Source organism: Scyliorhinus torazame, chromosome 12 (assembly GCF_047496885.1).
Source record: "Scyliorhinus torazame isolate Kashiwa2021f chromosome 12, sScyTor2.1, whole genome shotgun sequence".
NCBI lineage: Eukaryota > Metazoa > Chordata > Chondrichthyes > Carcharhiniformes > Scyliorhinidae > Scyliorhinus > Scyliorhinus torazame.
In genome coordinates, this window is record NC_092718.1 from 61,844,374 (window position 1) to 61,870,781 (window position 26,408).

At 43.1% G+C, this 26,408-nt stretch overlaps 1 protein-coding gene across 1 annotated transcript in view; it reads right to left on the reverse strand.

The window, feature by feature from the left end:
* The window catches only part of abhd17c (abhydrolase domain containing 17C, depalmitoylase), an 80,765-nt gene extending 55,120 nt beyond the window's left edge, over positions 1-25,645 (reverse strand). The window contains exon 1 of the mRNA XM_072468762.1: positions 25,052-25,645. Coding sequence (XP_072324863.1) covers positions 25,052-25,572 — 521 coding nt within the window. The 5' untranslated portion in view covers positions 25,573-25,645. The remainder of the gene's footprint in view (positions 1-25,051) is intronic.
* Positions 25,646-26,408: the final 763 nt, after the last annotated feature.

A 26,408-nucleotide genomic window follows, 5' to 3' on the forward strand; every position in this document is an offset into this window, starting at 1 on the left:
ATGACTATTTCCAACAGCTATGATACACAGAATATATTGATTGCTATAATACTAAATGGTTGCAGGGAACAGTACATGATACTCTCAGAAGACTTATTAATGTTTCACAGATGCCATTAACAACTGCTGCAAGTGTTTGAATTTCCACTAAATGAGGAAACAGAAAAAGAGACATGGTCTTATGCTCCGCTTTGGAAAAAGTAGGTTTTCCAAAAACAGAATATTCTATAAATACTGCCTGTGAGTAAAAGCTACTTCACAGAGTGGTTCAGGTAAACTGTTAATTTAACTATATTACTTTAATATTAAGTACTAATTCTAAAGGTCATGCATTGCAAATCATTATTAACCAGTAATAATCTGAGTCAGACATTGAATCAAAGCAGGCTCATGGCACTTAAAATGATGAAATTCCATTTTTAAAATTATTTCACAACACCACCCTCATTTTATATAGTAGTGATCAGCGTGATTCAAATGCAGAGAAAAAGGACCAACTTTACACATACTGTGCATTAAACAGCACAACTGGCTTCAGGTTGCAGTTATAACCTCCTATCCCTTGCATATATCCGATACGTATATGATACAGGTACTTTTGAATCTGCAGTTGCCTGTAAGAATTTCCTAACACACCTTAATGTACCCACCCAGCGTTCAAAATCACCGTTGAAACACAGCACCCTATTAGTGCTCCCTTTTCTCAACATGGTAGTTGAGAAATCTGCTAATGGGTTCTCTACCCCTGTCTACCACAAGCCTACTTTCATTGCTCAATACATGTGTTGGGATTCCTACAGCTATACCCGTTGCAATTGGTCTCATCAGCAATCATGTAAATTGGACCCAAGCCATTTGATGCCAAAATAAAGTGCATCAAAGGTATTGTGCTGGATAACGGATCAGATCATTACTTACTGTATATTACGTACTCAATAATGAGCCCACGGCTGCCACTATGAGACCTAAAAAGTGTACCATTTGCCTCAAATTACCCTGGAATGGTAGGTTCCACAAAAATAGAGCAACAGGTGAAGCTAGCCATTTCACACTGCTATTGTGCAGTAGCAACATTAGTAGTATTTTCTCCATTAATATGATACTGCCATCAAGCCCAAAAGACATTCTGGTTAATGCACTATTGAATGTTATATATATGAATTTCAGTACTGCTAAAGTGCCAAGTACGCAGGCTGTACATCCCAACAACTGGCGGAATGTATCAAACAGCATGTCCCTTTGGCCATCTGCAAGAAGCAGAGTTATTCGGTTCAGCAGATATTTATGGGTTGTCTATAATAATCAATCACCAACATTTAAAAAAAAACCATAATATCGAGAGTGGACTACAAAGCATGATGGCTAGCGTCACTGAAAACTGTCAATGTCAATGAAGAGCACCACGGTAGCACTGTTGCTTCACAGCGCTAGGGACCTGGGTTCGATTTCCGGCTTGGGTCACTGTCTGTGTGGAGTCTGCATGTTCTTTCTGTGTCTGCGTTTCCTCCGGGTGCTCCGGTTTCCTCCCACAAGTCCCAAAAGACGTGCTTGTTAGGCGAATTGGACATTCTGAATTCTCCCTCTGTGTACCTGAACAGGTGCCGTAGTGTGGCGACTAGGGGATTTTCACAGTGACGTCATTGCAGTGTTAATGTAAGGCTACTTGTGACACTAATAAAGATTATGATTATTATTATGTTTGAATGGGTTGTAAAACCACATGTCGCACACCCCGAAAATGGGAAAGTTATGCAGCTGGAGAGGGCCTATGCAATAACTCGGACAGATCACTGCAGGGGCAACAGACTATAATATATTTTATGCCTGTGTAAGATAAAACAGTTAACCTAATAAAGCTAATCGTATGTTATGTGCACTCATATATTGAATTCTATTTGAGTTAATGCTCATTTTATTGTGAAATTGTTTTTCAAGGTTGTACTTTGTGTAATAACAACATAACAGATATTATGGAGAAAATAGAGAAAAAGATGACCATTAAACTGCAGAACAAAAGAAGTTGAACCATTAACTGAAATGTGAACCTTCAAACCTTTGGAAAAACAGGAAACACCTGCAAGAGTGTTGGGATGCAGGGAGTCCATGGACTACCAATGATGTCAAACTGATCCAAACATATTAGCCGGGACAAACTATAGCGTAATATGGCATGGCTAGAGTCTTTTAGTGGGGATAAAAGCGAGGTAGCTATGAGATATTGTTGGCACGTCTAGAAGACATACAGACTGCAGTCAACGGAACACAGGACAATTAGAGAACCCCAAAGTGTATCATGGAGTTCACCTGACCCACAACTTTTACTAGATTGTGGTATGGGGAGAACACGGCCCACTCTACAGGTGTGGTAGAGCAGAAATGGAAAAGTATTTTTTAAAAGCAAAACAATGTTTATTCTATGAACTCAAGTTAACCTTTTTAAAACATACAGTGAACATCTTAGCAACTATTAATTCAAATACAACCCCCAAAGACTACAACATTAAGTAAACCTTTAAGCTTTCCTTTTTAACATCCATACGACTTAAAAAAGAAAACCTTCATCAGGAGCACATCAGGTTAAAGTCACGACTGAAAACATTTATAATTCTGAATTCACCAAATGATCAAGAGATCGTCTTTTGATGGCAGAGAGAACAGCAGTACTCCTGCTTGGTCTGGCTTCAGCTCCAAAACTGAAAACGAAACTAGAACGCACCCTGCAGCCTGCTCAAAAACGAAAGTAAAAAGCTGACAAGACAGCCAAGCTCCACCCGCTCTCTGACATCACTGCAGTAGTAAACACCCATTTCTTAAAGGTACTCTCACTACAGATATTTATATACACACCCATTTATAAACACCCATTTCTTAAAGGTACTCTCACATGACACCTCCCCCCCCCCCAAGAAAAAAAAATAAAACTTCAAGATGGTTACATTTTTCACCTTTTCACTATCCTTTAAGAAATGCACACAGTAAATATACTTTTTTGTTTCAAAAAACAACACATGCAAACAGGTATAATAATAAAGTCCATTTTGTTTTTCGTTCTCCTTCCAGCAACTGAAATCCTTCCCAATTGACAGTCTCTTTGAACAAGAAGGTCTCTGCACAATCCATCCATTTCTCTACGCCTTGGCATTTCTCGTTAAGGTCAGATACTTAGTTCAATCTGATCACAGAGTCCCCAATACAAGAGCGTTTTTTATCACAGCTTTCAGGCAGTCAAACGCCTGTTGACACTCCGCTGTCCGCTGGAATTTGTTACGCTTCTTCAGCAAGTCCATCAGTGGAGCAATCACGCGACAAAACCTTTGCACAAATGTTCGGTCAAATCCACTCAAGCCAAGAAATCACATTATTTCCCTTTGTCTTGAGGGTATTGAAAACTCAATAACTGTTGGTTTCACATCCCGCGAGACCATTCGATCCTGTCCGATTGTATGGCCAAGGAAAGTGACTTGGGCTTTTCCAAATTCACTTTTGGCTAGGTTTACCACCAAACCCGCCTCCTGAAGTCGATCGAATAACTCCATCAGATGTTTTAAATGTTCTTTCCATGTCTGGCTGAAAATTACCAGATCGGCGATGTGTACCGCACAATTGGGCAATCCTGAAACAACTTTCTTAGTGAACAGTTAAAATGTGGCTGGGGCGTTTTTCATGCCAAATGGCATAACTTTGAATTGGTATATACCATCTGAAGTCACAAAAGCTGAAATCTTCTTCGTCCTTTCGGATAAAGGTACCTGCCAGTAACCTTTAAGTCAATCCAGTTTGGAAATAGAAGCTGATTGTCCCACTTTCTCAATGCAATCCTCCAAACGTGGGATAGGATGAGAGTTCTTGTAACTGCATTAACCTTTCTGTAGTCCACACACAACCATTGGGTACCGTCTGGTTTTTGTACCATCACTATGGGTGAGCTCCATTGGCTGCAACCCACTTCAATTATGCCATTTTTAAGCATACTCTCAATCTCTTTGTTAACCTGTGCCAATTTTAAAGGGTTAAGTCTATATGGATGTTGTTTGATTGGAACAGCATTTCCCATATCTACATCATGTATAGCCATTTTAGTACTTCCCAATTTAACTCGACAAACTTGCCCACGTGATATCAATAACTGTTTCAGGTCAGTCCGTTTTTCCTCTGGAAGGTAACTCAACAATTTATCCCAATTTTTAAGAACATCCTCATTTTCCAATTTAATTTGAGGTATGTCAAATTCACAGTCACCTGGATTTGGTTCTTCACTGAGTAAGAATCATTAAAACCTCCTCTTTTTCTGCCTTTTCCTTTCGAAGTAACTTTTAAGCTTATTCGCATGACACACTCGGTGAGTCTTCCTTCTATCTGGTGTTTTTAACCACATAATTCACTTCACTTAATTTCCTTTCAATCTGATAAGGTCCACAAAACCTTGCTTTTAAAGGTTCACCTACCACTGGTACCAATACTAAAACTTTATCTCCACTGGCAAAATTACGAACTTTGGATTTCTTGTCCGCTACCCATTTCATCACATTTTGTGCAACTTTTAAATGTTGTCTAGCCAATTCTATTAAATCCTTCTCTAAAATTTGACACATAATCCAATAATGTAAGTTCTGATTTCTCACTCACCAATTTTTCCTTCATCAATTTAAGTGGTCCTTTACCTCATGACCAAAAATTAGTTCAAAAGGACTAAATTTGGTTGACTCATTAGGTGCATCCCTAATTGCAAACAGTACAAATGGAATTCCTTTATCCCAATCCTCTGGATAATCTTGACACTAAGCCCTCAACATTGTCTTTAATGTCTGATGCCACCTTTCTAACGCTCCCTGCGATTCTGGATGGTACGCAGTTGATTCAAATTGTTTTATTCCTAAGATATCCATAACTTCTTTGAATAACCTGGAGGTAAAATTTGATCGTTGATCCGATTGCATTCCTGTGGGTAGTCCATATCTAGTAAAGAATTTAAGTAACCCCTCCACAATCTTTTTAGCTGTAATATTACATACTGGAATGGCCTCTGGAAACCGAGTAGACACATCCATTATCAGCAAAAGATATTGATTCCCACTTTTCGTTTTAGGAAGCGGTCCTACACAATCAATTAGGACCCTTGTAAAAGGTTCCTCAAATGCTGGAATGGGTACTAAGGGTGCTGGTTTTATCACTGCTTGAGGTTTCCCTATCACGTGACATGTGTGACATTATTGACAAAATTTAGCTGCATCTTTATGTAGTCCAGGCCAATAAAAATGTTTCTGGATTTTAGCTTGCGTTTTCCTTATTCCCAAATGACCTCCCACTGGTACCTCATGTGCAACTCGCAACACCTCCTTTCTATACCATACCGGCAATACTACTTGATGAACTTCTGCCCACTTTTCATCCGCCTGCATATGTAAAGATCTCCATTTTCTCATCAAGGCATTACTTTTACGGTAATAACTCTGGTATACACTCACATTCCTCTTCCGTGTATGCTTTCTGAGACATCCGTTTTATTTCTCCATCTTTCTGTTGTAACTCCGCCTCATCCTCCACCTGTTCTTGTTCTTTTTCAACCATCTGATCAAAAATCATTTCTGATAATTGCACTTCAACGTCATCTTCACTCTTTGATTTCTCCTCGTCTTAACCTGTGACTTTGCGACCTTGTTACGACACAATCCGGAAAAATCCCAGGATATTCGTCCTTCAACACTTCAATTGTCTGATTTTCCACTGGCTTATCAACCACAGGAGGCATCACTCCCACCTGCGATTACCTGTCATTACCCAAAATAAACTGTATTCCTGGGCAAAATTGTTTCTCTATTACTCCTACTACCACTTCACCACTCTTCACTGGACTTTCCAACCTTACCTTATATAATGGAACACCAATCCTCTCACCCTGAATTCCACATATTACCACCTTTTCTGGCAACATTCTTCCCAAACTACATAACTCCTCATGTCATACCATTAAAAATTGACTAGCTCCCGTATCTCTTAAAATTGTGACTTCTTTACCTGCTCCTTCTGATACACGAGTAAACTTCACCCACACAAGTAAATTATTTAAAGAGATCTGGCACCTTCTTACCAGTCACCTCTTGATCAGGCTGTACAATCTTTTGCACCTCCTTCGCTTCACCACTTTTACAAACCCTACTGTCTTATCCTGTTTTACCACTCAACCTTCCCAGTGCTTTTCTTCAACCACCAACACTGTAACTTTACATGGCATAGTTTATTAAGTGAAAACATTTGAAACTTTTCATTTCTTTTCCACTCTCCTGGATTTCCTTTTAAATCTGAAGTACACTCTCCTTATTATCTCCCATCAGAGCACCTTTACCTTTACCACTGGGGTATTTTTCATGTCCCCAGTTTCTATCCCTCACAGGCTGAAACTGATGTTGGAAACCAAGCTTTGATTTATGAACTAATTCATAATCATCTGCCATTTCTGCTGCTAATCTCACAGTTTTAACCCTCTGCTCTTCCACATGAGTTCTCACTACATCAGGAATTGAATTTTTAAACTCCTCCAAAAGTATAATTTCTGTGAGAGCTTCATACGTTTGGTCTATTTTCAAAGCCCTTATCCACCTATCAAAATTACTCTGTTTGAGCCTTTCAAACTCCATGTATGTTTGACCAGGTTCTTTCCTTAAATTTCTAAACCTTTGTCTGTAGGCTTCAGGCACTAGTTCATATGCAGTTAAGATGGATTTTTTTCACCTCCTCATACTTCATAGATACCTCCTCCTGTCGTGATGCAAACACTTCACTAGTCCTACCTATCAGCTTTGTTTGAATCAGTAATACCAACGATCTCCTGTGGCCATTTCATTTCTTTAGCTACCTTCTCAAATGAAATGAAAAAGGCTTCTACCTCCTTCTGACCAGACCTTGGACATATTACACACACAGATTTAAATAGACCCCACCAAGCCTTCGACTATGACACTCTTTATCACTATCCTCCTCACTATCATCCAACTGTACGTTTCCCTTTACACCTGCCAATTTTAACTGACTGTCATGTTTCATGGCCATTTTCTGAAGTTCAAACTCTCTCGCTTTATCTTTTTCCCTGATCTGTATCTCCCTTTCTCTTTCTTTTTGTTCTGTTAGGGCTATTCTTCATATTAACCTTTCTTCTCTCTCTTTTTCCTCTCTCTCTTTCTTTTTCCTCTCTCTCTCTTTTTCCTCTCTCTCTCTTTCTTTTTCCTCTCTCTCTCTTTCTTTTTCCTCTCTCTCTCTTTCTTTTTCCTCTCTCTCTCTCTTTCGTATTCAAGCTGCTTTAATTCTTTCTCATGTTCCACTTGTTTAAGTTGTAACTCAATTTTTGCCATTTCCAATGAGTCAAACTGTATCTCAGGTAACTTTAAAAGCTTAGCCACCGCCATAATTACCTCACCTTTTCGCATTTTGTCAGGTAATGTTAACTGCAATGTTTTTGCCAAATCAAACAGTTTGCTTTTAGTCTCTGTCCGTAAGGTACTGAGTGTGACCGTCTCCACCCCCAAAAACTTCAGAGCCTCTGAAAAAGCCATTGTCCACAACACACTCCCTACTTAAACTAGAATACCAAAGACTACAACACTAAGTAAACCTTTAAGCTTTCCTTTTTAACATCCATATGACTTAAAAAAACAAAACCTTTATCAGAAGCACATCAGGTTAAAGTCACGACTGAAAACATTTATAATTCTGAATTCACCAAATAATCAAGAGATAGTCTTTTGATGGCAGAGAGAACAGCAGTACACCTGCTTGGTCTGGCTTCAGCTCCAACACTGAAAACGAAACTAAAACACACCCTGCAGCCTGCTCAAAAATGAAAGTAAAAAGCTGACAGACAGCCCAGCTCCACCCACTCTCTGACATCACTGCAGTGGTAAACACCCATTTCTTAAAGGTATTCTAACTACAGATATTTATATACACACCCATTTATAAACACCCATTTCTTAAAGGTACTCTCACATGACACAATGTCAGGAAACACAACAGCAAAGTTTCACACAAAAATTGAACTGATGAATTCATATCTGTTGCTGAGTGAAGACACTTCATAATACACAGCACAAAGTAAATTTCTAAAATAAATAAATTCTCCAAAATAACTTGCTAAAGACTACAATATAAAAGCTTCCAAGCATTCCACATAGAAACCGAAAATAATAGGAGTAGGCCATTCGGCCCTTTGAGCCTGCTCCACCATTCATTATCATGGTTGATTATCCAACTCAGTAACCTTTACTGGCTTCCCTGCCCCCCCCCCCCCCCCCACACCAACCACCACCCCATATCTTTCTATCCCTTTAGCCCCAAGAGCTATACCCAACACCTTCTTGAAAACATACATTGTAGGTAGCAAATTCCACAGGCCGAACACTCTCTGGTGAAGACAATTCTCCTCATCTCAATCCTAAGTGGTCTACCCCGTATCCTCAGACTGTGACCCCGATTCTGGGCTCCCCCGCATTGGGAACATCCTTCCTGCATCTACGCTGTTAGAACTCCATAGTTTCTATGACATCCCCCCCTCATTCTACTAAACCTCATGAAATATAATCCTAACAGACTAAATCTCTCCTAATGCGTCAGTTCTGCCACCCCAGGGGTCTGTCTGGTAAATCTTTGCTGCACTCCCTCTATAGCAAGAGCGTCGTCCTCAGAATTCCAGATGTTTTTTTAATTCATTTATGGGATGTGGGCGTCGCTGATTCGGCCAGCATTTATTACCCATCCCTGGTTGCCCAACAGAAGCTGGTGGAGAGTTGCCTTCTTGAACTGCTGCAATCCTTCAGGTGTAGGTACACCCACTGTGCTGTTAGGGAGAGTTCTAGGATTTTGTCCCAGCGACAGTGAAGGAACGGCGATATATTTCCAAGTCAGGGTGGTGACTTGGAGGGGAACCTCTAGGTGGTGGGGTTCCCAGGTATCTGCTGCTCTTGTCCTTCTAGATGGTAGTGGTCGTGGGTTTGGAAGGTGCTGTCGATGGAACCTTGGTGGGTTACTGCAGTGCATCTTATAGATGGTACACAAGGTTGCCACTGTTCGTCGGTGGTGGCAGGTTTGAATATTTGTGGAAGGAGGAGCAATCAAGCAGGCTGCTTTGACCTGGATATGTGGTCTCACCAACGCCCTGTATAACTTCAGCAAGGCATCCCTGCTCAGGTACTCGAATCCTCTCACTATAAAGGCCAGCATACCATTTTCCTTTTTCATAGCCTCCTATACCTGCATGCTTACTTTCAGTGACTGGTGTACAAGGACACCTAGATCTCATTGCACATTTCCCTCCCTCATTCAGATAATAATCTGTCCTCCTGTTTTTGCTAGCAATTGGATAGCCTGACATTTATCTATATCATACTGCATCTGCCATTCATTGGTCAACTCACTCAACTTGTCCAAATCTCACTGAAGTATCTCTGCATCCTCCTCACAGCTCACCATTCCACCATCCCACCCAGTTTTGTGTCATCTGCAAATTTGGAGATATTACCTTTAGTTCCCTCATCTAAATCATTAATATACATTGTGAATAGCTGGGGTCCAAAGCATTGATCCCTATGGTACTACACTAGTTACTGTCTGCCACTTGGAAAACGTCCCCTTTATTCCTACTCGTTGTTTCTTGTCTACCATCCAGTTTTCTAACCAACTCAATACACTACCCCCAATCCCATGCAATTTAATTTTACACACTAATCTCTCTCATGTGGGACCTTGTCAAAGGCTTCTGAAAGCCAAATAAGCCACATTCACTAGCTAACCTTTGTAAACTCCTTGACCCCCTCGTAAACTCCTTGAAGTATTCCAGTTGATTTGTAAATTCATGCTGTCCGATCCTGCCACTGCCTTCCAAGTGCTCTGCTATTAAATCTTTTATAATAGATTCTAGCATGTTCCCCACAACCGACATCAGGCTGACTGGTCTATAATTCCCGGTTTTCACTATGTGTCCCATTTTAATTAGTCGGATTATATTAGCTACCCTCCAATTTGCAGGAACAGCTTCAGAGTCTATAGAATCTTGGCAGATGACCACCAATGCATTCACTATTTCTAAAACCACTTCCTTAAGTACTCTGGGATGTAGGTTATCAGGTCCTGGGGATTTATTGGCCTTCAATCCCATCAATTTCCCCAACATCATTTCCCTACTAATACTGATTTCCTTCAGTTCCTCCCTCTCACTAAATCCCAAGTCGTCCTTTGTGATGACAGAACCAAAGTATGTGTTTAGTTGGTCAGCCATTTCTTCGTACCCCATTATAAATTCTCCTGTTTCTGACTGTAAGGGACCTACCTCTGCGTTCACCAATTTTGCTCTATGTTCCCTTTCTTAATCAATCCCTTTGTCCTCCTTTACAGAATTCTAAATTGCACCCAATCCTCAGGTCTGCTGTTTATTCTGGCCGATTTGTATGCCTCTTGCTTGGATCTAATACGATCTCAAATTTCCCATATAAGCTATGGTTTGGCTATCTTGCCAGTTCTATTTTTGTGCCAGACAGGAATGAATCATTGTTTCAGTTCACTCATGCACTCTTTGAATTTTTTCCATTGCCAATCCATCGTCATTCCTTTAAGTAATGTTCCAAATCCATCATAACCAACTTGCTCCTCATACCATTGTAGTTTCCTTTATTTAGATTCAGGACCCGTGTCTCAGAATCAACTGAGTCACTCTCCATTTTGATGAAAAATTCTATCATATTATGGCCGCTGATCCCCAAGGGGCCTCGCACATCTAGATTGCCAATTATTCCTTTCTCATTACACAATACCCAGTCTAGGTTGGCCTGTCCTCTAGTTGCTTCCAGTGCCTTTATCCATTTAATTAATGCCACTATCAGCACTTTTTTAGGGTTCTTCCTGTGGCCCAGAGGTATAGGTCACTGAACTGCTAAACCACAAACCTAGAGCAATGCTCTGGGGTTCCAGTTTTGAATCCCATCACGGTAGATGGTTAAATTTGAGTTTGAATTCCAAAATAAATCTCACCTTATTAGTCCAGAAAACCAGCCTGTACACACTCCAGGAATTCCTCCTCTACTGTATTGTTACTAATTTGATTTGCCCAATGTACACGCAGATTAAAGTCACCCATAATTACAGATGTTCCTTTATCCCATCCACCTCTAATTTTCTGTTTATTGCCATCGCTAACATCACTACACTTTGGGCGGTCTATGTACAAACCCCACTGAAGTGTTTCGTGTTTCTCAGCTCTGCCCACACAGATTCCACATTGTCAGAGTGAATATCCTTCCTCACTGTTGCGTTAATTTAATCTTTAACCAGCAGTGTAACTCCACCGCCTTTTCTGTTTGTCTGTCTAAATACCCCTGGGTACTCAGTTCCTATCTCTGGTCACCCTGCAGCCATTTCTACGTAATCCCTGCTATGCCATAACCATTTACATTTATTTGTGCGATTAATTCATCCACTTTATTGCAAACGCTCCCTGCATTAAGGCACAGAAGACTTCAGCTTGCCTTTTTAACATCCCTTGTCCAGTTCCCGTTATTTTTCACCGTGACCCTTGGTTTCTCTGCCTATCACTTTTCTTATTCCCTTTTGTGTCTTTTGTCCTTTTCCATGTTTCTCCCTCCGACTCCTTACATGGGTTCCCATCCCCCTGCTATTTTAGTTCAAACCCTCCTACTCTAGCATATACTGGTAGGTTCTTTACCCAGAGAGTAGTGGGGGCATGGAATGCACTGCCTGTGGAAGTAGTTGAGTCGGAAACATTAGGGACCATCAAGTGGCTATTGGATAGGTACATGGATTACGGTAAAATGATATAGTGTAGATTTATTTGTTCTTAAGGGCAGCACGGTAGCATTGTGGATAGCACAATGCTTCACAGCTCCAGGGTCCCAGGTTCGATTCCGGCTTGGGTCACTGTCTGTGCGGAGTCTGCACGTCCTCCCCGTGTCTGCGTGGGTTTCCTCCGGGTGCTCCGGTTTCCTCCCACAGTCCAAAGATGTGCAGGTTAGGTGAATTGGCCAATGATAAATTGCCCTTAATGTCCAAAATTGCCCTTGGTGTTGGGTGGAGGTGTTGAGTTTGGGTAGGGTGCTCTTTCCAGGAGCCGGTGCAGACTCAAAGGGCCGAATGGCCTCCTTCTGCACTGTAAATTCAATGATAATCTATGATTAATCTCGGACAAAGGTTTGGCACAACATCGTGGGCCGAAGGGCCTGTTCTGTGCTGTATTTTCTATGTTCTATACTGCCCTTAGGACATCAGACCTAGTCCTGTCCAGGTGGAACCCAATCCCCCCCTCCCCCCAACCACCCACCCCCGCCAGAACTATCTTCAATGTCCCAGGAATCTGAAACCCTCCTCTTTGCACTATCTCTTTAGCCATGTATTCATTTGATATATCCTTTTATTTCTGCTGACTAGCACGTGACACTGGTAATAATCCTGAGATCACTACCTTTGAGGTCCTACTTTTCAACTTACTTCCGAACACCCTAAATTCTGCTTTTAGGACCTCATCCCTTTTTAAACTTGTGTCGTTTATACCAATGTGTACCATGACCACTGGTTGCTCACCGTTCCCCTCCAGAATGCTTTGCAGCCACGCTGAGACATCCTTGACCCCAGCACCAAGGAGGCAATATACCATCCTGTAGTATCATTTGCAGCTACAGAAGTGGCTATCTATTTCCCTTTTAATTGAATTTCATATAACTATTGCATTCCCACACTTTTTATTTCTCTCCGGTGTAGAAGAGCAATAATGGTGCAACAAATTTGGCTGCTGCTGCTTTTTCCTGAGAGGCCACCATCCCACCCTCACCCCCCAAAATTTCCAAAGCGGCATATCTCTTTTGCAGGGGAATGACCACAGAGATTCCTGCACTGCCTAGTGCTCACCCATTCCCCTCCTGCCCTGTGGAGTCTTAGCCTGGAATGTGGCCACCTCTCTACATGTGCTATCCACGATATTCTCCACCACACGGATGCTCCACAGTGTACTAGACATCACTCCGGTTCCGAAACTCGGGCTTTCAGGATCTACAGTTGGAGACACTTCCTGTACACAGGCTGACCCCCAGGCACGGGAAATGTTCCCCACTTCCCACATAGAGCAGGGGAAGCACACCAGGGCTTTGAGCTCTCTTTGCCATGATTTAACACTTAAATCAAACCTTTTGGAAGATCCTTAAATTCAAATAATATCAATTACTCCCCAGCTCTTCTTCCCTGGCCCTCGCTTTGACAGAGCAGTCTTTACAACCTATAAACCACAAAATAAAGATCCTACAAAGTATAAGTGATAAAAGTAGTAAATATTTACTCGACCATACTCACCAATTACTTCCACTTGCCCTGCGTCACCTCAGGAGCTCCAAATTCCAAGCTAGGACTAATTTTTCACTGCGCTGTTTTCAATCTCCTCTAGGTGCTGCTACATTTTTGTATGTTCTCTGCATCCTATGACTCTCATGTTCAGAGGCCTGCACACAGACACCATTAGGTCTAACTTATATTGCAATCATACCTGCAACCCTAATGAGATGCAACTGCTAAGGAAATGTTACAGGGAGATCCCAGGGCCCTTCCCTCCTGATCTTGGTTCATTACATGGTCACATCTTCAGTGGGCCACATGGCAAAGAGGGAGGGGAGATGAAACTGTAAGTGGGGGAGAAACACAAGAGAATAGAATGATGAGAAGGAAATCGAGACCATTCCTGACGGGCATTGCTGGCTCTATTGGAAGTTGAAATCATAGCTATTCTGTGTAATTATCTATTTAAACTTCCTGATTGATTCAGCTTGGGTTTACCCGTTTTCAAATTATCCTTTTTCTCTATCAGGAACAGTGAATCTATCAGATAAAAGGGAACAGCTTCAAGATCCATTTCAACTAGCATTATATCTGACTAATTCAACTGCTTCACCACCCAGTAAATAGGTAAAGCAGGTTAAGTATGCAATGTTCACAGGCACATTTCTGAAATGGTGACCACCAGCACACCTGCTGCTGCCTCCCTAGGTGCTTTCATGCCTCTCTGTATCTAATGGTCCTCTACCACTGCTTCTTTCCCTTCCAACCACTCCCCACACATCCAGGCTTTTCCCCATTGGACCTGGAGCAAAGCTAAAGAGACATTCTAGCACTCGTGAACAGAAAATTTCTAAGAAACTTGTTTTCTTTTCCCCCCACCAGTGTGATAAAAATGCTTTTGTCTGATGAATTATGCTCATTCTTGATAGTCACAGCATGCACCGAGTTAATAATTGGTTACCAGAAATTTCTGCAAGCTACAAAGCATATATATTGCAGTCTCGCACACAGGAGGCACAGATATGCAGATGCTTACCAGCTTGCTGTGCTCATTTTCAGCAAATTAATTAAACTGGATTGTTGCTGTTGCTGAAGATGTTTGGATGAGGGCCTCTTTTATAGTAGGCCTGTTTGTAACAGAACAATAGGTCAAAACACTCAATTGAAACAGCTTGTGATGGCAAAATGTGGAAAAATGCCATTTTGAATCCCATGAATATCTGAACACAATCTACACATGACATAATTTGGTCAGGAATACATCTGAAAGAATTCAAAACAACATACTAAGGACAGTAAGGGTGCAATTCACTTAGAATCACCATTATGAAAGTAAGTAAGTAACTTCACTGTACTGTACAACATGTAGAAAGTAAAAGAACCGTGCATGAAGAATCAATTTTAGATTGGGTTAATGCAGAAGAAGCATCTATTTAAAAAATGAAGTAATTAACTTAACTTGACTTTATATTGCATCTTTAATGTAGTAAAACATCCCAAGGCATTTGTGGGACCAAAATCAGACACAACAAAATGAGTAAAGAGGACAGCAAAATCAAAGAGGCAGGTTCTAAAGGGTGGCTTAAAGGGAGAGACAGATAGGCTGGCTTAGGGAGGGAAATCAAAAACATAGGGCCTAGGTGGCTGAAAGCACAACTCCGAAAAACTGAGAATTGGAAGAATGAAGAGCTCTTGGAGGTTGGAGGGGGCTCCACAGATTGGGAGGAGTGAGGTCATTCAGAGACTTCAATAAAAGGATGAGAATTTTAAAATTTGGAAGCCAATCTGAGTTTGCAAGTACTGGAGAATGGTTGAACATGATTTGGTGCAATTAGGGTCCAGGATGTAGAGGTTTGGATAAGTTGAAGTTTATTGAAGGTGGAAAGATAGGATGCTGCCCAGGCAAGCAACAGAAAAACCAAGTCTAGAGGTAACAAAGGCGCAGTTTAGGGTTTCACAAATAATTACAATAAAACATGCTGTTAGTACCAAATACTGTCCATTTACTGTATCCTACCAGGAGCTGAGGTCCAAAGAAGTGTACGTTTTCCACTTACTGAAAATCACATGGCAGCTTATGGCCTGTCCCAATATACCAGTGCACACAGCTTTCTATTCAGTCAGTATGTCTGGCTACATATACCTAGACATTAGGCAGGGAATGGCACGCTAATTTGCAGGGAAGAAGGATCTGCTAAATACAAGAAAAATATCTGGTGTAAAAACACATCCTGTAAAAACCTGATTAACCGGTAAAAATTGACCATATAACTGCTATTCTAATCCACCTTGTGACAAGAGTGCCACAAGGAAACCAACAATATTGCACTCTTCCCTAAAGTGACAGGTTTAACACTGCAGTTTCCTTTTAAAAAAAACACTCATGAATAGTTTATAAAAAGAAAACTTTCGAAGATGCAAGTTTAATTTTAGTTTGCAACAGCAAACCACACACTACCCAAATCAAAAATAACATCAAGCTGCATTTATATAGTGCCTTTAATAGCAATTCACCAAAGAATATCAAACAAATTTTGATATCCAGTCATATAGGAACAATCGATCGAAGAACATCTTAAAATGTGGAAAGTGAGAGAGAAAGATGGTGAGATTTAGGAGGGTAACTCTACCGTGGCAGTTGAAGGCACAACCAGCAATAGTGAAACAATCAAAGTTGTAGGTTCTCAAGAGGCCAGAATTGGGAGCGCGCAAATATCTTTTATTTTTACTCTTTCATGGGATATAGGCATCATTAGCAAGGCCAGCATTTGATGGCCATCCCTAATTGCCCTTGAAAAGAGTGGCTTGCTAGGTCATTTAAAAGTCAATCACATTACTGTGGGTCTGGAGTCACATGTAGGCCAAACCAGGTAAGGATGGCAGATTTCCTTCCCTAAAAGGACATTAGTGAACCAGATGGGATTTTATGAATGGTTCCATTGGGTCACTGAGAACAAGGGCAGATGAGTCTTGGTACAAATTCCGATATGAGCAACTGAGCATCGGGTTTAAGAAAGGTAGAACATTGGCAACCAGTCAGGAGTGCATCAGAATAATCAAATTTGGAGGCAAAGCATGGATGAGGATCTCAGCAGCAGATAAACAGAGGCAGGAATCGAATCAGGCACTGTTATGGAGGAGGAAATGGATGGTCTTAGAGATGATGGTCAGAAGGTCAAATATCACACCAAGATTGAGAACAGACAATTTCAAGCACAAAGGTGCCAGGGAGATGGATGGATTCACTGACTAGAAAACAGAGTTTGCCGCCAGGACTGAAGACAATGGTTTTGTCTTTGTAACTGTTAGTTCAGCATTTGTTTTCTCATTCAGTACTGGATACCAGATAAGCAGTTGGACAATTTAAGGACAGCAGAGGAGTTCTGGTGTTGAGGTACAGCTGGTGTCATCAAGTGCATGAAGAATTTGTTGCTGTGGTTTTGGATGATATTGTTGAGGGACAGCATGCAAATAGGAAATAGGAAGAAGCCAAGGATAAATCCATTTGGGACACCAAAGTTAATTTTAAAGTGTTGGTAAGAGAAGCCATTGCAGTCAATTTTCTGGCTGCAGCCGGATAGATAAGAATGGAATCATCATTATTAATATTCTTTAACTCGGGTGAATCATTCCTTCTTGACCTCTCAGCACAGCGCAGCCCCGTCCTCACTCAACACCTCTCACATGGCGACCAGGTCCATGGAACTGTCCTTATTTGGTTCAGCACTTGCCTATCGGACTGTAATCAAAGCATCTAGAAAAATCTTATCTCTGCATGTCCTCACACCATCACCACTGGAGATCTGAAGTATCCACCCTGGATCTTTTTTGGATTGGATTTGATTTACAGTCATGTGTACCGAGGTGCAGTGAAAAGTATTGTTCTGTGTACATTCCAGACAGATCATTCCATACATGAACAAACATAGGATATATATAATTACACAATCTAAATACATATGCACAGGCATCGGGTGAGCAAACAGGAGTGTAGCACGACTCAGTAGAGAAGATGCATAGAGAGATCAGTTCAGTCCATAAGAGAGTCATTCAGGAGTCTGGTAACTGTGGAGAAGAAGCTGTTTCTAAACCTGTTAGTGCGTGTTCTCAGACTTTTGTATCTCCTGCCTGATGGAAGAAGTTGCAAGAGAGAATAACCCAGGTGGGAGTGGTCTTTGATTTTGCTGCCCGCTTTCCCAAGGCAGAGTCAATGGATGGTAGGTGGGTTCGCGTGATGGACTGGGCTGTGTTCACCACTCTCTAGTTTCTTATGGTCTTGGGCCTAGCAGTTGCCATACCAGCCTGTGATGCAGCCAGATAGGATGCTTTCTATGGTGCATCTGTAAAAATTGGAGAGAGTCAATGAGGATATGCTGAATTTCATTAGTTTCCTGAGGAAGTATAGACGCTGTTGTGTTTTCTTGGTGGTAGTGTTGACGTGGTTGGACCAGGACAGATAGTTGGTGATGTGCACACCTCGGAAGTTGAACCTGTCAACCATCACCACCTCAGCACCCTTGATGCAGACAGGGGCGTGTACGATACTTTGCTTTCTGAAGTCAATGACCAGCTCCTTAGATTTGCTAACGTTGAGGGAGAGATTATTGTTGTTACCACGGCACGAGATTGTTTAACTCTCTCCTGTACTCTGACTCATAGTTGTTAGAGATCTGACCCACGTATTGCCGTGTCATCAGCAAATATGTAGATGGAGTGGAGGCCAAATTTTGCCACACAATCGTGTGTGTATAGGGAGTATAGTAGGGGGCTAAGTACATGGCCTTGCAGGCCCCGGTATTGAGGACTATCGTGGAGGAAGTGTTGTTGTTTACTCTTACTGATTGTGGTCTGTGGGTCAGGAAGTCGAGGATCGAGTTGGAGGTGCCATGCCCTAGGTTTTGGAGTTTTGATATGAGCTTGGCTGGGATTATGGTGTTGAAAGCAGAACTGTAGTCAATGAATAGGAGATTGACGTAGAAGTCCTTGTTGTCGAGATGCTCCAGGGATGATTGTAGGGCCAGGGAGATGGCGTCTGCTGTGGACCAGTTGTGGCGGTATGCAAGTTGCAGTGGATCAAATCATTCTGGGAGTATGGAGTTATGTGTCTAATGGCCAACCTCTCAAAGCACCTCATAATGATAGATGTCAAGGCCACCGGATGGTAGTCTTTGAGGCACATTGCCTGGTTCTTCTTTGGCACCTGTATGATGGCGGTCTTCTTGAAGTAGGTGGGAACCTCGGAATGGAGTAGGAAGAAGTTGAAGATGTCCTGTTACTGTTCCTCATTTAAAGACACAGCGACATCATTCATAGACATTGGGTAAGCACCAGCCCGCTTGGCTCCTTCAATTGATCTATCTCATCAGATTTCTGGTCTGATATCCAATTTGGATGAATGTCAACTTCCTTCATCTGTACAGAGACAAAAGCCATTGTTCTTGGGATCTCCACAAGCTATACTTGCCGATGACTGCATCAGGTTGAAACAGGCTGTTCATAAACTTGGCCCCTTGTTCTGACCCCAAGCTGAATCTACAACCCTATATCCTCTTCATCACAAACACTACCTAATCATCCTCTCAAGTATTGCCTACGTCAACACATGTCACTAGCACCCCGTTCAGCATCAAGTCTCGACTGGCCATCACTTCCACTCTCACGGACGCCTTCCTTCCCCTTCCACCTGAAATACCTGGCTGTAAAAAATACAATGTTCCTTTCCCTAAATGTCTAAGAAAAAAATAACATGCTATTAGAATATCTTAATCTTCCTTAATAAAAAATGATTCACCTCCTTGTTAGAGTTGCTAATTAATCCAAAATTAGCTCTCATCTCCAGCAGTCTGATCTTCAAACGGTGACGTATTTTGGGCAGGAGGGGCTGCATTTTGTAATTTCAGATTACTCACATTCAAAGTAAGATTAAACAGGCTACCCTGACAAATGTTTCCACCTTTCATCATGAAGAAGAAAATTGTGGGGTGCAGCAGGTCAGAGTAAGGTCCTTTCATTAGAGACCTCGATTTGAATGTAAACCTGACAAATAGGATAAACGGAATGCAAAATATTTAAGTACCCAAGTGAAGACAGTTTGGGCAAGTCCCCAAACACAGATTAGAGCAAATTTAGCCTACTGACATTAATCAGTACTAAATCAGTCTCACTCAAAAGAGAAATGAAAGGAAACAACTGGAGAGAAAAAAAGCATACTTGCTGAGTTTGGATAGAACAATTCTGGCCTGCACCGCCCATACCCGAAGCACTTGCTCTTATCAGGTGGCCCTGGTGAGATATTTTCTGGATGCCTGAAGAGTACTTTGAAGCATAAAATTACTTCTAAGTACAATCACAGTTGTTAGGTCGGCAATCAACTTGCTCACGGCCAGACCACCAAACTACAAATGAGATAAATAACCAGGTTTCTTTTTTGTGACGTTACTTTAGTGAGAATTTCCTGCTCTTTTCAAATGGTGCCAGAGAATTCTGATCACCCAATTGAATAGGAAGACAAAACATCCATTTGATCTCACTGAAAAACAGTATCAGCAACAGTGTAACACACCCTTAAGAGCTGTACCACAAGGTATGGAATGAGGTCTAAAGCTGTAAAATCTAATTCAGATATGAATGATACCCGGAGAGCATAGCTTTATTACCTAATATTGACATCATCACTGAACGTTCAAAAACCTTAAGAACTGACTTTACCAAGGATGTCTATCCACACTGTTGGTGCCCACCAAGTTTCACAAGGCATGATTTACCTGGAGTTAAGATTTTCTTTTTATACAGTCAGAAGTCTTACAACACTAGGTTAAAGTCCAACAGGTTTGTTTCAAACACTAGCTTTCGGAGCACTGTTCCTTCCTCAGGTGAATGAAAAGGTATGTTCCAGAAACATGTATATAGGCAAAGTCAAAGATGCAAGACAATGCTTAGAATGCGAGCATTTGCAGGTAATTAAGTCTATACAGATCTAGAGAGAGGGGTAACCCCAGGTTAAAGAGGTGTGAATTGTCTCAAGCCAGGACAGTTCGCAGGATTTTGCAAGCCCAGGCCAGATGGTGGGGGATGAATGTAATGCAACATGAATCCAAGGTCCTGGTTGAGGCCTTACTCATGTGTGCGGAACTTGGCTATAAGTTTCTGCTCGGCGATTGTGTTGTCGAGCGTCCTGAAGGCCGCCTTGGAGAACGCTTACCCGGAGATCAGAGGCTGAATGCCCTTGACTGCTGAAGTGTTCCCCGACTGGAAGGGAATATTCCTGCCTGGTAGATTGTTCACGATGTCCGTTCATTCGTTGTCGCAGCGTCTGCATGGTCTCGCCAATGTACCATGCTTCGGGACATCCTTTCCTGTACATTGGCGAGACCATGCAGACGCTGCGACAACGAATGAACGGAAACTGAATGAGCAAACTGAAGGCAAGGTGTGGAGCTGGTCTTAGAAAGGAGAGAATGGGAATGTATCATGAATTAACTTTCTGATGCTACGGGACCATATCACAAATCTCAAAGGGGATGTTGGCCCTCAGGCAAGCCTTTACCAAAGAAACACGACGGCTCATTCCAGCAATTGCAGAGGGTAATGCTCCCCCAGTTGAAAGTGAAAGACTATTGGAGGGCGGCCGTTGTTCTCCTTCTAGCTTTGCAGGCAAAGAGTTTGAGAACGTTCCTAGCTTTAAAATGAACAATTAATGTCTCCCCCTCTATGGAGCCATCAAAACTTAGGTAATCTGCACAAGGGAGTGCATTTCCTCTGTTTCAGTCTCTTGAATACTGCAACATATTTGGTCTGATCGGTTAAGATCAGCCAATTAAAACACATCAGTTTAAAATAAGAGTTTGCATTTTCCATTTGAAGTACAAATTAAGTACAATTAATCAAACCCTGCACAATATGAATGTGACTGAGAACAATGCCTAGGTGTTGCAACATTTGACAATCTAGACCCCTATATAAATAGTTCATGTAAAAAGTTGTTTGCAAGTTGACTTGAGTGATTGGAGTAATATGCTATGGTAGTGTAATGTCTCGAACACATCATGACATCCAATACACAAGTTATGTATGTATACTATTTATACAATGCAAGCTGTGAAAATGTTCCAGTTCCATCTTAGATCTATTTATAAGATTTTTAAAATTGGACATTTTCTACTCAAAATTACATTACCACGTTTGGATGCCCAGTATTGTTGTAGGTGCCTATAATTTCAGTCACCCCAAAGATAAGACATCATCACTCATGGGGCCAATTTCATATCTGAAAAAAATGACACCATCTCACCTAACCTTATTCAAAAGAGTGATAAGTTGGGGAACAATGTAGATGTTGAGACCCAACCCTAGTAAGTGGTGGATTAGGAAGTGTAACTTCAGCACTGTAGATGCATGTTAAAGTAGACCTTGGAGACAGTTACATGAAAGTCAATCAGAGTCAGATCAGTGTGAGAGATTGAAGGAAGAGATAGCGATGGTTCAAATATTGGGAAGTAAAATCAAAGAAAAAGTAGAGTCTATTAGGAACCATAAGAACTACTAGTGTGCGTGGAGGATGTTGCAATGGTTCCTCATGAATACTTTATGTCTGTTTTTACAAAGGAAAGGGACAACACCAGGTATTGCAATCAGGGAGGAGGAAACGTGAAATATTAGATGACATTAACAATTAAAAGAGGAGGTATTAAGGTTTAATATCTTTTGAAAGTGGATAAATCCCCAGACCCTGGATGAAATGTACACCAGACTGTTAAGGAAAGCAAGAGGAGTAACAAGCGGCTCTATCATTTCCAACACTCTCTGGCGACGAGTGTGATGCCAGAGGACTGAAGGACAGTTAACATACCAGTGTTTAAAAAGGTAAAAGGGGATAGACTCGAGTAATTACAGGCCTGTCAGCCTAACCCACCATGGTGGGAAAAGTATTGGAAACATTGAGGGATAAATTTTCATTTCAATCATCACAGATTAATTGAAAGTCAGCATGGCTTTGTTACACGAGTGTCGTGTCTGATTAATCACTGAACATTTTGAGGGGGTAACAAGGAGGGTCGATGTGGATAATTCATTTGATGTACTCTTATGCAAGTAAAGCCCATGGAATCCAAGACAAAGTTGTAAGCTGCATCCAAAATTGACCGAGAAGCAGGAAGCAAAGAGTAATGGTCGATGGGTGTTTTCAATGGGATTCTCCAAGGCTCAAAACTCGGTCCCTTGCTCTTTTATGGTATAAAGGGTATGATTAAGACTTTTGCAGTTGATACAAAAATTGGCCACGTGGTTAATAGTGGAGAAGAAATCTGTAGGCTGCAGGACAATATCAATGGACTGGCAAATGGAGTTCAGTCTGGGGAAGTGCGAGGGAATGCTTCTGGGGAAAATTAACAAGACAAGGCAATTAACAAGACAAGGCAAAGAAACAGAGGGACCTTGGGAGTGCATGTCCACAGATCCCTGAAGGTGGCAGGATAGTGAATAAGACGTCACAAAGTGTGAAGTGCCGTAACTAACAACGCTGCAGATCATGAGCTGGAAAGTGAATTTAGGTTGGATGGCTACTTGGCCACTGCAGACATGATAGATTGAATAACTTCATGCCATGCTGCAAGATTCAATAATTCTATGCAAAAAAACCCCAAACTTGTTCTGGCACAATACATGGGTGGCACAGTGGTTAGCACTGGGACCCGGGTTTGATTTGCGGCTCGGATCACTGTCTGTGCGGAGCCTGCACATTCTCCCAGTGTCTGCGTGGGTTTCCTCCGTCGCTCCGGTTTCCTTCCACAAGTCCTGAAAGGTGTGCATATCAGGTGAATTGGACATTCTGAATTCTCCCTCAGTGTACCCGAACAGGCGCCGTAGTGTGGCAACCAGGAGATTTTCATAGTAACCTCATAATGAAAGACTACTTGTGACATTAAGATTATTGTTCTGAATGGACAAGTATCCATAACATCTGCTAGGTGATCGTAATTATGGCTCCACCACTGTTCTGCGCATCATTCCAGGAGTGCTGAGAAGAATTCTAGGGGTGCTGAGAAGAATCTCCAACGCTTTCCACAGGATATCATGATATTTCATCAGAATGTATCCAGGCAGAAGATAGAGGGGAACTAAACGGAACACAAGAAATCCAACTGTGTAGAACAAATTCCCAACAGAAATCAAGTGGTGATGGCAAATGGAATGTTGTTATTTTTACAAGGGGAATGGAATATGAAAGTAGGGGAGTTTGCTACAATTGTACAGGGCATCGATGAGATGACACCTGGACTGCCCTGTAAGTTTTGGTTTTCCTTACTTGGGAAAGCAGTAGAAGCAGTTCAGAGAAGGTTCCAAAGAGAAAATGCTGGAAAATCTCAGCCGGTCTGGCAGCATCTGTAGGGAGAGAAAATAACTAACATTTCGAGTCCAGATGACCCTTTGTCAAAGCTCAGAGCAGGTTCCCTTGACTGATTCCTGAGGTGATAGGGTTATCAAATGAAGAAAAGTTGTATCCATTAGAGTTTAGAGGAATGAGAAGTGATGTTATTTAAACATACAAGAGCCTGAGGAGAATTGACAGGGAGGATGCTTAAAGGATGTTTCCCCATGTGGGAGAGACAATAACTCAGGGACAAGTTTACAAATACAGGGTCCCATTTATGACAGGGTTGAGGAAAATTTTGTTCTCAAAGGGTGAGAAGCGAGGGTGATTATTTTAAAGGCCGAGTTAGATTGGCTCCCTTGTCAATCAGGATTCTACAGATATGGAGGGTAGATGGGAAAACAGTTGAGGCCACAATCAGATCTTATCAAATGCTCCTAATTTGTATGCATATATGTGTATCGATCTCAAGGTCACTTTTATTGCATACTGCAATTACACACCTGTATCCTCAAGAACATCTAGACCACTTTATAATCAATGAATTGTTATGGTATGGACCTAAATGAAGTTGCCAAACACAGCAACCAGTTTGTATGCAGCAAGGTCCTACAACAATAAACAAAATGAATAACCAGATAATCTGCTTTTGGTGGCGTTTAAGGGAAGAATGCTGAGCAGAACTCATTATTCTCCTTGAAATATGGCTGCGGGGTCTTTTACGTTCTAGCAGGACACACATGTGTCTCACCCAAAAGATGGAACTTCTGACAAGGCAGCACTCCCACTGTACTGCTTATATGTACACACACCTTTCCATAGGGATGGAACAGGATTTGAACCGTCAACCCTCTGATTCAAGCTGAGAATGCTGGGAACTTGTGTTGTGGACTTAGTCCCCTTTTTTGTGAAAAGGGGACTAAGTAAGTGCTAAAGCAAAAATAAAAATACCAAACTCCCATGTAAATTGCGTTCTACCATCCTGGTCATCGCTTCATAGTCATTAATTATGCTGATCAATCGCAACAGGCCTGAACAGGAGGTGAGAAAGCTCCAGTAGTGAAGAGCTTTGGGGACCACAAATCCAAAGTCACCTTTATTCCTTTCTAAGCTGACACTTAACCACATGCCATGTCTGAAATTACACTTATACTGTATCTCAAGATGTTCTTTCCTGAAAGAAAGCCGATTTGCCTTTGAACAAATCAATATGAGCTGAGAGGTTGCTTGTCTCTTTAACCCCAAACAGCGGGCAAGCAACAATTTGACACCAGTTCAGGGATGCAGTGCTCTGAGGGAGGCACAGTCATGTTTCATTGTAATCGATGGAGGCTGGAGCCCTGGCTGGCCCCCTGCTGTACTGACCTTGTCCTCAGGGCTGTCCACGCCGCCTCAATGTCCGAGTAAAGGTTTCTCTCGGACGGCTTCCCGCTACTGGCCCCGTACCCTGAGTAATCATAGGAGAAGATGTTGCACTTGATGCGATTGCCCAGGCCGATGTAGAAGCTGCACATCTGGCCCAGGTCCACGGCATTGCCGTGGGAGAAGAGCAGGGTGTAGCGGCACTCGGGCACACAGCGGGCGAACATGCAGGCCAGGCGGCTGCCGCGGCCGCTGCGGACGAAGAAAACCTCGAGCAGCTCGAGCTCCCGCTCCGAGAACTGCCAGTCGGCCCGCTCGGACAGGTGCAGGCTGCACAGGCTGCTCGACTCGTCCGTCAGCACCGTGTAGGTGGGCTCGGGCGGCAGGAAGGCCAGCTTGGCCGCGATCCGGCTCGGGCACGGCGGGCAGCAGAAGAGCCAGCACAGCTCGCCGAGCGAGAAGCCATTCATCCTGGGGGGAGGGGACGGCGGCCCGGCTGCCTGCTCCCCGGCGGCGGTCGGCATGGGCACGGTTACCAGGAAACCGGCGCCGGCCGGATGGGCAGGGGGAGAGGCGAGACAGAGTGAGGGGGAGGGACGGGGCACAGTGAGGGGGAGGGGCGGGGCACAGTGAGGGGGAGGGGCGGGACGGGGAGTGAGGGGGAGGGGCGGGACGGGGAGTGAAGGGGAGGGGCGGGTCGGGGAGGGAAAGTGAGGTGCGGGGCCGCACTGAGGGGGAGGAGCCGGACCGAGGGTGGGGCGGGTCAGAGGGCGGAGTGAGGAACCGAGTGGGAGGGGCCGGACTAAGGAGGTGGGGCGGGGCTACGGAACTGAGGGGGAGGGGCGGGGCTGGGGGAAGGTGAGGGGCGGGACAGTAGGGGAGGGGCCAGACTGAGGGTGGGGCGGGCCAGAGGGCGGAGGAGCGGGACTTGGGAGAAGGTGAGAGGCGTGGCTGTAGGGGAGGGGCGGGGCTGTAGGGGAGGGGCGAGAGAGGCGTGTCCAGGTATCAGGGGGCAGGATTGAGGTGGCAGTTGTGGGACCTGAGGGGCGGGGTCTCAGAGGGGTTCGTGTTGGGGGCCAGGAGGAGGGGACGGGGCCCTGAAGGGGGTGGGGCAGAGGCGTGGCACTTTAGGTGGGGTCACGGAGAGGGCGGGGCTGAGAACAATGATGAGGACCCGGAGGCGGGGAAATTATCGGGGTGTGGAAATAGGCGGGGCTCGGACTAAGGGGCGGGGCTCAGGGGTGTTTTAGCGTGGTCCCAGGGCGGCGGCCCGGTCACAGTGGGCGGGGCCGAATAGTAGGGGGCGGAACCCGCGGGTGGGCGTGGTCCGGCGTGTGGACGGGATGGCCGAGGGAAGGTG